The sequence below is a fragment of the Pterocles gutturalis genome, unplaced genomic scaffold (genome assembly GCF_000699245.1).
Source record: "Pterocles gutturalis isolate BGI_N339 unplaced genomic scaffold, ASM69924v1 scaffold9132, whole genome shotgun sequence".
Lineage (NCBI taxonomy): Eukaryota > Metazoa > Chordata > Aves > Pterocliformes > Pteroclidae > Pterocles > Pterocles gutturalis.
In genome coordinates, this window is record NW_010108005.1 from 11853 (window position 1) to 26591 (window position 14739).

Consider the following 14739-nt stretch of genomic DNA (forward strand, 5'->3'; position numbering starts at 1 on the left):
TTCGCTGTCCGCCTGGCCTCTCCCGGCTGCCCTGGCAGCAGGTCTGTCATCCCGCTGCAGCTCCAGTCTCCACAGCAACTATTTATAGAGAGAAATTCACAACTCCACCGAGATGGAAACAGAGAAATCCTTCTGCTCCACTCCACCAGCCCCAGAAACCACGGGGCTGCCTGGCATTCCCAGTGCTCCCAGCACTTCCCAGTGTTCCCAGCAGCGTGACACTGTCTCCTGCCTGGCCCAGCTCCTTCAGCCCACCCGGGTCCCACGCTGCCCGACCCAAAGCCCCTCATTGTCCCTCAGCCACCAAACCCACCCGCAGCATGGTGCTGGTGCCCAGAGCCCCCACGTCCCCTTTCCATGGAGAGTGACCACAACAGCAGCATCCTCCCTGCAGCCACGCTGCCCAACGGGGTGGGACCCGAGCATCTCAGCACCCGCGACACCAAGGACCAAACGGCTGCACATAGTAAAAAATAACATTTTTTTTTCACCCCCACTGCAGCCCTGCAGCAGAGCGGAGCAGCCCTGGCCTCCCCTCGCTGGGGCCCTGGCTGTGCACAGCTCCGGTTTCCTGGCGGGGACTGCGGAGAGCCAGCCCCAGCCCTGCAGCAAGGGGTTAACACCGCCCAGCAGCAGCTCTGCTGTAGATCCTGGCTGCCAAAGCCAGGTCAGGGCCTCCCGGAGCTTCTCCCCTTGCCTGTGCCCCTCTGCACTCACCTGCCCTCCCCGCACTAAAAATACCCGGGGAGGGGGAGAGGCTGCGGCCGGCTGGGTGCTGAGCAAGCACCGGGAGAACCCGGGGACAAACCCTTGTAACCCCTTTTTAGGGGTTTTTACCAGCAAGAACACGTGTGTACGGAACAGAGGGACTAAAGCAGTGACATGACATAGGTAAGGGGGGGGAGAAGTGGCCTGTATCCAAACCCTGCTAATAAAAGAAGGGGGGGACAGGACAGATGTGCCAGGAGCCAGCTCCATGTGCAATTAGTTGAAGGGTTGTTTTGCTAATGTAGGAACACTGGTTCCTACCACACACAGGGGTGGGCAACAGCCATCAACATAAATCACATCTCAAGCACCCCCCTCCCCACTTACCCACCCTGGAGAACCCCACCCAGAGCTGGAACCTGCCCCAGGGCGGATTTTCCCCGCTCCCAGCTCCTGCTGCAGGAGACAAACCCGTCTGCGAAGGGAGGGTCCCCCTCCTGGGGCAGGGACAGGGTTTGAGCTCTGGAAATTGAAAAGTGCCACTGTGGGAGCCATCAGGGGAAGGGGGCACGAGGTTACAGCCGGGGTCGCGTAGATGATGCTGGGGGCATGAGCAGAGGGAAGAGCCCCGTGCTCCCGGCACGCTCCCAGGTCCTGCGCTCAGGAGAACAGAATGGCCCCGGTGGAGGAAGAAGAGGGGGATAGATGGTAGGCAACTGCATCACCGTGCAGCACAAGCATGACACGCAGGTTGCATATTAAAATTTATTGAATTACTGTGTAAGAATTCTCTTTATTAAAATCATTTGGACTCTAAACTGATTATTTACAGACAAAACCTCTTATATCACCAATAGACTCCTACATCTCAGAACAGTATCTACAAACAGTTATTACACTATGTAACAAAATTCAGATTTTTTTTTTCAAGCTTTTTATATTAATTATTAATTCCAATTTGAGAAAGACAGTACCCAGGGTGCTCTGAGCAGAACTCAAGGTGTGGCAGGGCACAAATGCGGGTCAGGCCATACCGTAACAGAGAGACGCCAAGTCACAAGGCTGGGAGAGGGCAGAGGCACCAGGACAGAGGACCGGGAGAAAGGTTGTTAGAGCAAACGCAATGGGTGTTCTGGAAACCAGAAGAATCATCCTGACAAGAAAGGCACCAAAACAGCAGCAACTTGCTGCAACTGGGGCACAGCCTGAAAAAGAAATGGCATTCCACCACGGCAGCAGCATCCAAGAACCCTCTAGTTTCATGTAAAAAAAAAAAATCAGCCATCATTTCTACCAAAAAAAAAAAAACAAAAAAAACCCAAAAAACTTCCAGGTCCAGCCTAAATTTGCCACCAGGCAGATGAAAGCAAGCGCTCTCACATCTACAGGACGCGGGTGCCAGCTACGCTTCGTCGTGCCAACAGGAGTGAGGTTCAGATACACTAACGGAGATTTATCTTAATACTGATCGGTTCTCGGCATTGCGTCCAGACCACGGTGGAAGCACGTTTCTTTCTCTGGCTGCAGCACTAAATAAATCTTACTGCCTGCCATTCGAACACTCTCTGAGAATACAGTTAAAGCAGCAACAGCCCCTCGCTGCGCTTGTGTCTTGCAGGAGGGGAAGGGTCCCTGCGGCAGGGCACTCAGCTGCTGCCCACAGAACTCGCTGCCTGTAAGAAAACAGGAATATCCAGAGAGGATTCTCCATCCTTGAGAAGGAACATCCTGACAAGCTGGTCATGGAATCAGGCAGAGACTGGAAGAAACTTGGAAGGATTGTGAGAAATAAATAAATAAGTTTTCCCTGTAATTGGGAATTTCGTAATAAAACCTGTTTTGTGCAAATTCAAATACAACAGAACCCTGGCGTGGTAATGGGATTTTGCCACAGGAGAGGGGCATGGACGGAGGGAAGAGGCCATGCCTGCACACCCAAGCTGATCCCAGCGAGGAGCCTGCAGCGCGTGTCCGCAGGGGAGGAGGACGCTGGTGCCCCGAACACCGAGGACGGGCGGAGGGGAAGAGATGGGCACCGCCAGCTTCCCCTCTTCGCGGGCTGTGCCTCCTGTCCGGCTGTGTGAGGACAAGATGTTAAATCCATCAATCCCCTACATTTAGCTCTATTATTAAGTCTTGATTATTGCTCTAATGAAAGCAGACTTTCACAGATACACTCAGATAAAGCCGATCCCTTCCATCATCCAGGAGCACGACTGGGAGGCGATGAGGCTGCTGAGCCCCCGTACCCCACGGCCTCAGAGGCTGCGCTTGCAGCACAGACCCCCAGAGTCCTGTCACTACGATTCCAGGACAGCTACCGAGTCCTCCTCCCTTTGCCACTGTGAGGTGGATCCAGAACTGAGCCCCAAGCCACCCTGTGCTGGCAAAGGGCAGAGAGAATTCTGCAAAAATAGGGGCAGCCGTTACCAGCCAGCAGAGCCGTAAATCCAGCAGGTGGACTGGGGCTCCGGGCGCCCCAGAGCAGAAAGCCCACCCATCGGTGCACAAGGGGACAACGCTGCTGGACCACTGCACCTGCACCTGCCTCAAACCAAGGCATCACCTCCCGTGGCTCCTAAGGGAATGGGCTTTACAAACGTGAGTTCTATCTGCTTTATCCCCGCCTGGCAGTCCGTCCTTCCACCCAGCATTTTTTGGGCTGATTTAATCAGATTTGGGCGAGACAGAGGTTTCAGAGATGCTCAGTTCCTTTAAGTTTATCCTAGAGATGAGCAGTCAAGGTGGGAGTGAGACCCAAACTGGTGCCCACCTGGGGGAAAAGTGGGAAACTCTGTCCCTGCTTTCTGCCCGCAGCAGCCAGGCAGCGTGCCCGCTGCTCCGTACAGGGATGCTGGCCGTACTCTGGGCACACAGAGTACCTGGGAACACTGCTGAGAGAGGGGCAGAGGAGTGAGCTGGCTTTGCAGGAAGAGAGGCCAGCGTTAGTGTGCCGTTATACTGCCCAGAGAACAGTTCTGCAGCTGCACAGCACTCGCACAGAGCCGCAGGGCTGGCCGGGCATTCCGGCTACATGCAGCGTAAGGAGAGGGAGGGATACCATCCTGCCGGGTTTCAGCTCCGGTCCCTCCTGGCTGCCACAGTCACCTCCTCAGGGTGACGAGGAGTCAGACCTGTCTGCCTGCCCCAGGCACGCAGGACACCAGTGTGGGATTAGCAGCGTGGGGTGAGAACGCGCAGGGCACCCTTCTGAAGAGGAACTGGCTGCCAGAAGGGCAGAGCACAGGGACCATCCCGAGCGCTCTCCAGGACGGAGCAGCGAGGAGCTGCCGCGGGACAGCTGGGAACAGAGTGTGCCTGTGCCACCCCAGCCTCTCCGTCCTCGCACGAACCCTTCCCGTTTGCAGGACACCCAGCGCTCCCTGGGAACAACACAGTTGTGCTTCACGGCTTCCTCAAGTTCACAGCTCACCAAATAACCCTTCTATGTGCCACGGCAGGAGAGTTTGGGAAGGGAAACTGTGAGTAAGGTGTAAGGTAAGCCTAACAGAAGAACACACAGCTAAGCCTTGAGCGAGCGGCTGTTACGACGACGCAGACATCTATGAGTTACCCCTGCAGACAAAGCAGTGGAGAAAACTTTGCTCCAGTGCTGACAGACGTTTGTCAGTAGAAGTGCACAGAGATGCTTCTCCGAGAAAAGCTTTGTCTCAAAGCCACAAAGTTAAACATTCTCCTTTAACATTTAAATACATTTAACTTTCTGAGGGTATTTACAAGTCCAGTTCAGAGCAGCAGAACAGCTAGACACTGGAGGAAGGGCAAGTGGCACAAGGCGTTTGTTGTGCTTTTCCAAAGAGCAGGGCAGCCTCTGACCGCACGGAACCAGGAGACGGATCCAGAGCTGGGTCAGCGGAGACTGAGGCGAGCCAGGCAGCGACTCTCGCACGCGGAATTTGTCCCGAGGGAAGGGGTGGGGGGGTGATGTCCATTTACAGTTGGCCCCTGGGCAAGCACGATGCTGGTGAGCACGTTACATCCAAGCACCAGCTGTCAGAGACCAGAACACTGGGGAGCAGGAGACCTTCGCCATCGGACGCTCTCCTTTCTACATCCACCATCCGGAACCAGCGGGGACATTGCCGCAAGGACGTTTCTCAGGTGGGATACCGCAGCAGTGCTCACCAGCCAGGGACAGAGGTTAGCACAGCTGCCAGCCTGGGGACAGCTTCCTGCGTCCTTACTGAAGCCAGCGGCTGTAGCAGGGGAGTCTCCCAGCGCTGACAAGGGCGTCCGCGCAAGGATGAGGACTCCGCAGACACGGTGCTTACCATTGTCACCTGGCTCCTCAACGTTGTCTGGAAGCTTGGCACATTCACGTAACGTCTGCAGGAAGGAGCTGTGCAGTCCCCCTGACAGTCTGCCAGAGGAAAACCAAGGTTTGGGTTTTTTTTTTTTGTTTTGTTTTGCTTTTTAAAAGAAAAAAAACTGTAAAAAAATATTCTCTGAGATGCAAGGACGCTTGTACTTTGTACTGCCTTGGCCATCCCTGTTCATGTCACCCGCGGGTTCCTTGGCGAGTCTGGTTCCAATGGCAGCAGGACAGCCTGCGTGTGGCTGGGACGAGCACTGTCCCCGTTCAGCCGGGGAGAGCAGTCTGTCTGCGCCTGTCACAAATCTGTGACTTTATTCTCCACAGCTGCTGCAATCTGTTGTAGTCTATATCCGAGCTGCATCTTCTGTGCCGTTGGGTCTTCTTCCAAGGCAGTAATGATCTGCAACGAGACAGAGCTGGCTGGCAGCCTTTCGCCAGCACACAGCCAGCCAGCTCAGCTCCACGCACAGCGGAGAGCCCCAGGCTGGAATCCAGCATTCTCAAGACTAGAGCGGGTATGCAGTAGTTAATCCCAAATTAACCACAAAATAAGTATTCTAGAAATACTTCTAAACTTCATAGTGCAAAAAGAACGCTGAACTCCTCACACAAAATGATATCTTTAGTAAATGAATCTGAACTAACTGCATTTCATTTTTAAGTACAGTATTTGGATACTGGAGTGGAAAAAAAAAAAAAAAAAGGAAGTGTAAATGAAATCGCAACAGCCTCCAAGTTAAAGTCCTTTTTTGTGATTTCCTCCCTCCCTCTTTGATAAGAATAAAGCAAATATGACACAGAAGTTACACATGCCAATGAAACAATGCACAGCATTGTAATAGTCTGGGGCTGCTCTTAATTATTAATTTCTGCAGGTTTTTTAGTTGGATGGTAAAAAGGAGAAGAGCATGTTCATACCTGCTGGAAACACACACTCACCTGGTCATAGTACTTATTGATGTATTTGTACAATTCATGTAGAGCCACCAGGGAATTGAGGTCACCTGAGTAATTCTGAATAAGAGAGGAAGTTAGACAAAACCGTGAGACACCTGACAGTTGTTTTTCTGTTCTGCATCCTCACCTCTCATCAGGAAATGTGCCTGTTGCACAGAGCAACAGGAAAGGGAATTCACCAGCCATTCCCAGTGAAGGAAAAAAAAAAAAATCACACATACTCCTTGCCCTGAATCCTTGACCACACTTTTCAGTGCTAGCTGGGCAGACTCTTGCCCTCCGCGTGGTGCCACAAAGCAGAGCAACCACGGGGAAGGGTCAGCACGTCTGGGCAGAACTGCATGCTCAGCTGTATCTCATCTTTGCATTACTAACTTTCTCTTAGATACAGAGGTGAGGGGCCAGGGTGACTTCTGAAATAATTTTATTTACCCGTGATAGCTCAGCCAGGGCAGAGTTCATCTCCTGGTCGCTGGCAGAGATGGTCTGACGAATGTCCGCGTAATACCTGCACAGTGGTACACAGGCAATTAGCCCATTGTTCCTCCTAGCCTCCTTCTTACTGCTGAAACAACGACTCCTCACATTCACTGCTTACCTTTCCACCATCTGCTTGTAGCGAGGAATGTCCCGGGCATAGAGCAGCTTATTGATCGGAGAGTCCTTGAACATCCAAAACCAGAATTGATTACAAAAAGCTCCTTCATCACGCTGTGGGCTAACCTTGGTAGGTAACACCATCACCGCTATTTTCTGTCATTCACTCAAGAACCTCTGCACAGAGAGGCACCGCAAATACCAGGCTCCCTTCTAGTAACACAGTCTGAGGAACCATGAGATGTGTTGGTGAAGGGACCTCCAGGATCCTTAGTCCAGCCTCCCACTTGGAGCTGGGCGATCACCAGTAGGAGATCACTTTGGCTATGGCTTTGCATAGCTGATGCCTGAAATCCTCCAGAGATCCACCCATCCTCTCTGGTGACCTGTGCAGGACTGGTCCAGCCTCGGCACAAGGTGAGTAGTGGTGGTAAAAACTTTCTCTAATGGCCAACATGAATCTGCCAAGATGCGTCCTGTGACTTACACTGTCTCCCACGGCCAACTAAAGTTATCTCTGTCCCCCAAGCAGCTGTAAGCTGTAAAGAAAAAGCACCCCTCAACAACTTCTTCGGTACGCTGAACAAAATCCGCTCCTCCCTCCTCTCTTCCCCAGAGTCCCCATCACTCTCCAGCGTTACAGGGGCACATGGGAGCATGGGCCTGGCTGCTGTCCCAGTGGTGCGATGGAAACGTTAGTGCCTTCCTGTGCCAGCCCCCCTCCCTTCTCCCTCCGGACTCACCCGCCCCAACTTATGGTCAGCTATGGTGCAGGAGTCCATGAAGGTCTGCGCAATGACCAGGAGCACAGCATCTACATTATCTGACGTCTGTACATCAAAAACAAACTGAGGGTTCTTGATGATGTTGATCCAGAACCGCAGGGGCAGGCTGAAGAGGAGACAGAAGCACAACAGGGTATCGGCAAAGGCAGCAGCGACGGAGCTGAAAGATATTCTGCACGTTACTGCACCTCCCAGCAAAACCAGCTTTTCACACCATGCTCTGCTGCTGTTTTGCTCCTCCTCGGTAGGCAAGGGTGGCTGTCACTTTGCACGTGACCAGCTCTAGAGAGCTTAGTAGTGCCTCCTCCAGGGCCCCCAGGAGCTCCGTACCTGTTTGTCTTCCAGATATGGATGGTCTCGGGGTCTGCGATCCCGTAGTGCATCGCCTGCTCGTCCAGCAGGTCAAAGAAGTATTTGACTGCCAGGGGGACGGGGCGGTTGGTGCTGAGGATCACCTGGAACAAGTCATCCACAAACTTCTGCAGGGTGCCCTGGAGAGAACCAAGCAGGACAGAGTCAGCGCAGGCAGAGGAGAGCGGAGAGCCCAGGCGTCACGCAGAGGAGAGGTCACCCTCTTCTGCTCAGCAACCTCTCCCCACTGGCCCAAAGCCACCTCCCCTCCACTGCCAGGAGCAGCAGCAGCAAAGGCGAAAGGGCCCTGTGCGGTTTCTGGAACAGAACCCAGGGAGAAGCTCATGAACAAAGCAAAATGCGATGGGGAGTCAGAGGTACAGCAGGAAAAGGGGATTGCTGCAGGGGGAAGAGCTCACAGCGTGATGGGACAGCACTGAACCGCAGAGACTGCCCAGTGGAGGGGGACTGCGGGCTGCAGCAGCTGGGTTCAGCCGGTTTGCTGAGCATCAAGAGGAAGTTCAGTAAATGTGGGAAGAACACAGGCACTGCCTGGCAAAGTGCCTGGGCTGGCCCTTGAGGAACCGTACGACTGCAAGCAGGGGAACCTGGATGCCAAAACCTGATCCTTTCTGGAGAACAGAGCAGGGGGACAAGTTTCTGGGTCAATTTTATAACAATGACACTGGAAAAAAGCAAAATGGAGAATGTGAGTAGGCGCTTTGCCTGATGTATGACTGCAGCTGAACCTGTACATGGCTGGTGTGTGCTGTTAGCATCACCTTGCTGCAGCAGGTAACGGGGCAGTCCTATCTTTTTGGCCCTGGGTGGGGTGGAAAGTGAGCAGATGCAGCAGCCCAGCCGACACTGCTGCGAAGCACAGAGTACCTGCTTTTTTCTGTGGGGGACACAAAGACAAACACGGGGTGGACACAGGGATAAAACCATTTCTCACTCTCCTAGAGGCTCTGCAAAACTCAACCTATCAGTAGAAGTTTGGCACTGCAGTGCTGGGATCGGAGGGGAAACAACCAGCACGTGCATCTTCATAATTCTTCACTCTTCATCGTCATACACACCCCTGCAATCTGCCAGAGGATATGAAGGAAGGCCAGATCCCAAGCACAACACAATCTGTGCTTCTTCTCACCTTCATTGAGAGTAGACGTGTCAGATAAATCTCCGGGATTGCCTTGGCTCGCTCCCGATCTCTTAAGCTCCCACGACGATGCTTGGGAAGCTCTGGCTCTTCTGTTGGTTTTACCAGGTGCCAAAGTTTGATCCCACCTTCATCTGCATCCTCCAGCATCGGTGTTTCTAAAACAAACAATTGTTTACAGATGCGTGTGAGTTCTCTCACAGCAGAGCTTGGCCAGGTGAGCCCCAAGGAAGCAAGATTTCACAGTATGACAGAAACACAAATGGGAAGGAACCTCTGGAGGCCTCTGTCCAGCTTTCCCCACAGAGTACAACTGTTGTTAGCCCTACAGCACGCTGCCTTTGTCCACCGAAAACCCTCAAGGTCTTGGAAACTTCCGCAGCAGAGATCCCCCACCACCCCAGTGGTCTGTTCTGGGGCTGCACCACCCTTTGTCTGAATAAATTTTTTTTCCATGTCCAGTTTGAACCTGTTAAAATGCAGCCTGCAGCTATTGTGCCTTGCACCACAGGAGCATCCATGGTAAGGGAACTGCCTGGCGTCCCATCACCACCCTCGGGCCATGCTCAGCCCCTGAGGGTATTAAGATTCCTACAGGTTGCAGACTGCGCTCAGGCAGAACCAGAGAACTGTTCTCATCCTGCGTTTTCATGCCCAGCCTAGCTTTCCTCTCATCTCACCTGCCCAAGCTTTCAGTTTCCTGACAATCCTACGAGGGTCCAAATCACGTATCAGCCTTCTCTAGCAGCATAACGCTGGGGCTACGGCAAGAGACTTGGCCCGCTAACTGGCAAGTGCTATAAAATCCTTTGATGAGAACAGGACATCAAACTCACTCTCTCCTGGGATGTAATCCTGATTCTCCCTATGGATGTGCTTGGTCAGGCGTGGGACCAGCGCTACTGTTGCTCCATCAGGCACCTGCACACAAGCAAAAATCAACATTCAAAACAAATGGCATGTTTCTCATGAGCACAACAGGCAAGTGTTTGTAGACCAAAACAGACTGTACCCCTACTAGAAACAGGGACAGAAACAGGGATTTTTGAGGCACAATCTTTCCTGATGGTGAGAGAATCTTATTTGTACCAACTAAAAAAATGATGCGCAAAGTATGACGAAGATTACAATACTCATAGACTGAGGTCATTCACATCTAGAATATGTTGCAGCAAGGAATATCGGTGCAAGATGTGACACATTGGTGCAAGGTAGCTAAAAAAAAAAAACCTTTGCATTCCTAGAAACTACTTTGCAGATCAGTGCGTCATCACCTACTTTGTAATTTGGACCTACCAGGAGCCAGAGCCACAAATAGAGCATAACTGTGGGTAGAAGAGGATAGACAAGGCAATGGTAGAAGGAGTTCTGACCTTGTAATGCTGAAGAGTGTTCAGGCGCTTCCAAGTTCCCTGAACAACAGATGTCACATCCTCGTCGGACAGTATCAGATGACCAGCCAGCCCTGATCTCCACTCTGCAGCCATTAGAAGACAGAAAATGAGAAGATAAACTGTTAATTTGAGGCATCTCTGAAGTCTGCTGTGCTTCAGCCTGCCTGACCTCGTTACACACTCCCTAATCCCCGTCAACCTTTCCCCATGCTATTTCACAGACCACATAACCTGTAACAACGCTGAGTCTTGCTGTCACAGGACAGTCTCTCTGAGCACCAGGACAGGCAGCCTCATGGCCTCCCAGGTTCTACACACCAAGTTCCTACAAATTCTGACAGATTGTGACTCTTCAGGCAGGTGATCCAAACCACAAATACACACCCAAGGTCCTTATTAGCTACTATTCCCCCAGTACCTGCTCATCTATCAATGTCAGCGCTGTTCAACAACAGCCAAAGAACGAAGAAGATGGAAAACTGAGTGGTTCCTCTCACCATGTAAGCCCTACCTTTCATGAACCACTGTGGGTAAAATCCCCCGTGACATACATGACTGAGATGCTGCCATGGACTCCACCGGCAGGAAGAGCCAGCCTCTGACTATAGCATCTCTGTGCTGCACTCAAATCTTCCTCCCCTCCTACACATTCTTCATGGGTTTTTTTTTTTTTTTCCCTGTGTCCCCTTGACCAAGCCATTGCCATGGTCTGGGTCTGGCAAAGAACACCATGAAACAACGGAAGGGGTTGGACCCAGCTGCTCCTTTCCCACCCCTGCCTCAGGCTGTCTGCCTCTTTCCTGCATCACGCCTTGTTGCGTCCAGCCAGAGTGCAAAATCCTTGGGCAGCGACTGTGCACACTCAGCAGAGGATGACAAATGTCATGCATGCCAGGGCGCTGTGCACAGATAGCAAACGACCACTCTTCACTTCCTCACTGAGTTTTGGCACCAAGGAGTTCTGCTCACCGAGGTCCAGGGTGTCTGGGTCTGGTCGGTGACAGTACGGCGTCCCTTTGTAGATCTGATCGAGGATTTTCTCCTTCACCTGTGTTATGGTGTCACAGTCGAGCACTTTTGCAGAAATCCCTTGGGAGTCCTCTGCGCCTCCCGCAGCAACTCCTGCTTGGGTCAAAGCATTTAAGGTCTGGGGAAGAAAAGAAAAGGTTGCAGCTCCTCAGCTGATAAGATTACATCTGACACATTTACACCTTTGATGGTTGGCATTAAGGCAAGTTGACAGCTAGTCCTTTCACTGGGAGAGTTTCAGAAAAGCAAACATCACAGATGTTAAACATGGTGCTCTCAGTCTTGTGTCAAGAGCTGGAAGCCAGTTCAACAGCATTGGGGAGGGGCTTCCATGTGCCACCTACACTTCCATCCCCTTGTTTCTAGACACAGAGCACAGCACACACACCAGATTACTGTGCTGACGGCTCCTCTCAGCCTAGGGGAAAAGTGCCTGATTGAGCAGAGCTCTTGTCATCTATGGAACTGCGCTGCTGGGATAAACCTGGCTCCCAGGAGCCAGTGGCAGGATGCTGCACTTCTGTCTCAATACTGGGAGCAGAGACATTCAGCCCTGGTGCACCAGAGAGCCCAGAGGGAACAAAAGATTTGGTGCTTACCAGAGTGCGGTACTCCAGGTCCTCTCTCAGAAGGCGGTTGTCATTCAGGGTGTATTTGGCTTTCCCTGTCACCCAGTCCACTGGCCCTTTGTCCACCTGGTGCTTGATTCCTCGAAACAGCATGTAAAGGGGCTCTCCCACAGAGTCCTGGCACAGAAAGGAAGGAGTATCACCTGTGAGAAGTTCAGCTTGCTGCTCCCAGCAGAGCCCAACAGCCTGGAAATGTGGATATGTGAGCAGCGGAGCAGCAGGACTGCGGTACAGCAGCCAAGCCACGGCAGCGACAGAGCCTCTGCCCACAGCTCCTGCTCCAGGCACAGGGAAAGCGCACACACGGACCAGCTACCGGGGGGATGCACAAGCCCAAGGCATTGCTCTGCCTCCGCGTCATTAATCCGAGAGGTTCCCCTTGCCACCCCCTCTCCAGAAAAGGAATTAGATCAGAATCTGTCCTCTCCACGCACAGACCAGCCTGTGGCCAGTGCATCTCAAGATAAAGGAGCTACACTGAGCCCTCCATGGTCTGGCGAGACATCCTGGAAACACGGAGTGGTATTAATGCAGTTTAAGCACCCCTCACCCCAGCAAGCAGCCCAGCTCTCCCATTCCCCACCCTGAAATACAGGGTGACTCTGGCGCTATTTCAGCCCCTCTTTTGGCCTCTCTACACCACAAAGGGACAAAGAGCTCACCCTCACAAATGCATACAGGCAGATGGACATCCAGTTGGTTAACAGCTTCTCTACAACTGTTTCTGTCCTGAAAGAGAGCATAGGTTGGTCACAGGAATACGGTGCAGAGCAGGGAGGGATTTGGAGATAGAGATCACTCCCCTTGAGAAAAGAGCACAATAAATGATGATACAGGATCAAAGGAGAGGAAAAAAAGGACTTTAGAGACCAGGAAGGTTAATGCTTTTGATATCACTTATTTGAGGCACTTTTCAGCCTGAGGGAGGCACCAAATCACAGAAGTGGAGAGAGAAGCAGCCAGGGGACAGGGGAGAGCCTCTGGCAGGTCTCAAACAAGGAAAATTTGTTCAGATGAGAAGAATGGACCAGACAGGAGGCTAATGGGGATCCAAACACAGGAGATATTTCAGTTTAGCTTCCAAATGTGGCATGACTGCGAGCCCAGGGACCTCTAAACAGCAAAGTGAGATGAGCAGACTTGGCAGAGCCCCAGTTCCTGAACACAGGGAGAGAGTGAATGTACAGCAGCTTCAAAGGAAGAGGAATTTGGGGTGGGCATCTCCAGCTTCCTACTCTTTCCACACCTTTCCTGCTACATTCCCTGCCAATTGCTGACTGCAGAGAGGGGTCTCATTGTTACTGCTTCCTCCTGTTTGGTGTGTGTTGTCTGGACACAGACCGGTCTCACAGCTGCAGCCCGTGCCATGATATTATCCTACTCACAGGAGTCTCAGAGCTCGCCAGCTGGGCACAAAGACTCTGTCCCCTCGGGTAGGGACCCCTCAGTGGGACCATGACTGGCTCACTCACCTCCGCAGCATCAGCTTGGGGTTCTTGGCCACATACTGCTCCACAAGGTCATTCAGGAGTGTTTTAAGGATGTCAGTGAAGTACTCCAGCTTCCCATGCAGTGACACAGTGAGCAACGATGCCACATAGGCTCGATCTCTTGGAGAGAAAGTGCGCTGGATTTCCAGAGTGTGGATGAACTGAGGGGGAGAAAGAGAAGCCAGTGTTCAAATCTGCTGAAAACCAGGTGCTCACAGCTACTGGTGGTGCTGCAGGGAGTTATTCAGGAATGAACCAGCTGCCAGTGACGGGGCCCTGACCCCGCAGCAGGCTGCAAGCAGAGAAGGACCTTACCTTGGTGAGGAAGAGCTTGCTGTTGAGCAGGTTGGAGAGCTGCACCAAGCCCTGCTCCACAGTTTGCCGCCGGCACTCGGGGATGTCCAGGTCCCTTTGCAGCGGTGATTCACGGTGTCCCGGGAAGAAAATGCGCTCTGCGTAGGACTTGTAGTCCAAGAAGGGGATTCCTGTGCCCACAAGGTCACTGGTGAGGTCCATCATCTCAGTCATCAGGTCTGAGGGAAAGGAAATGCCCATGAGGTTGGTGACATGGTCGCACGACTGGTGGTGCAGAGCATGAGGGGAGTGCAGGAACAGGGCCAGCAGGATGGGACAGAGGAAGAGGAAGGATGTTTCCTGTCAGGAAGAGCCACACTGGGGTCCCATTGCTAGAACATAAACTAGACGAGGCACTGGGAGAAGCTGCATGAGGAAACTCCCAGCCTTGGGGAGGAACCAAAAGGTGAATTTGGTGATTATTCTCATTTACAGCTGGGGGCTGGCTTCCAGTTTCATAAAGAGGAAGCCACTGCTCAGCACAGATCTGTGGTTACAGGCGTTACCTACATTAGATAGAGTATGAGAGATCTCCTGCTCCTCACTGCTTCCCCCATGAGCTGGGGATTACAGCCTGAGTCACCTGCATGGTTTCAGAGCCCCAGGTCTCCCACGCCAGGGCTCACGGCTGTGAGCAGCTGAAGCACAGGGTTTGTGGGCCCAGAACACGGGGTGTAATTCAACTTGCCCTACACAAAGACTGGTCTAACTGTCCTTAAGATCTCTCCAAGTGTGCTTTCTTGACCTTTAGCTCTTCATCTGAGTCTGGAAGATGAACTGAGAATCAGAAAGGTCTGTATAGATCACTGTGCTCTGAATTAAAGAGAAAAATTAAAAATGGAAGAATTTGGCTATATGTTTCAACACACTGGCACAGGATAGAATTACTGCCTGCTCTGAGTTACCCCAACAAGCGTGCAGGAATGGAAAGAGAGGTAGGGCTGAGAGTG

General features: G+C 52.3%; 1 protein-coding gene across 1 annotated transcript in view; it reads right to left on the reverse strand.

Moving 5' to 3' along the window:
- Positions 1 to 5126: 5126 nt before the first annotated feature.
- PLXNB1 (plexin B1) overlaps positions 5127 to 14739 on the reverse strand; it is a 36593-nt gene continuing 26980 nt past the window's right edge. Inside the window, exons 23-36 of the mRNA XM_010072473.1 lie at positions 13751 to 13968; positions 13418 to 13596; positions 12608 to 12674; positions 11916 to 12062; positions 11257 to 11434; positions 10267 to 10370; positions 9730 to 9814; positions 8885 to 9051; positions 7714 to 7874; positions 7342 to 7489; positions 6600 to 6664; positions 6434 to 6509; positions 5984 to 6058; positions 5127 to 5444 (exon numbers count right to left, since the gene is read on the reverse strand). Of these exons, the coding sequence (XP_010070775.1) occupies positions 5340 to 5444; positions 5984 to 6058; positions 6434 to 6509; positions 6600 to 6664; positions 7342 to 7489; positions 7714 to 7874; positions 8885 to 9051; positions 9730 to 9814; positions 10267 to 10370; positions 11257 to 11434; positions 11916 to 12062; positions 12608 to 12674; positions 13418 to 13596; positions 13751 to 13968 (1775 nt within the window). The 3' untranslated portion in view covers positions 5127 to 5339. The remainder of the gene's footprint in view (positions 5445 to 5983; positions 6059 to 6433; positions 6510 to 6599; positions 6665 to 7341; positions 7490 to 7713; positions 7875 to 8884; positions 9052 to 9729; positions 9815 to 10266; positions 10371 to 11256; positions 11435 to 11915; positions 12063 to 12607; positions 12675 to 13417; positions 13597 to 13750; positions 13969 to 14739) is intronic.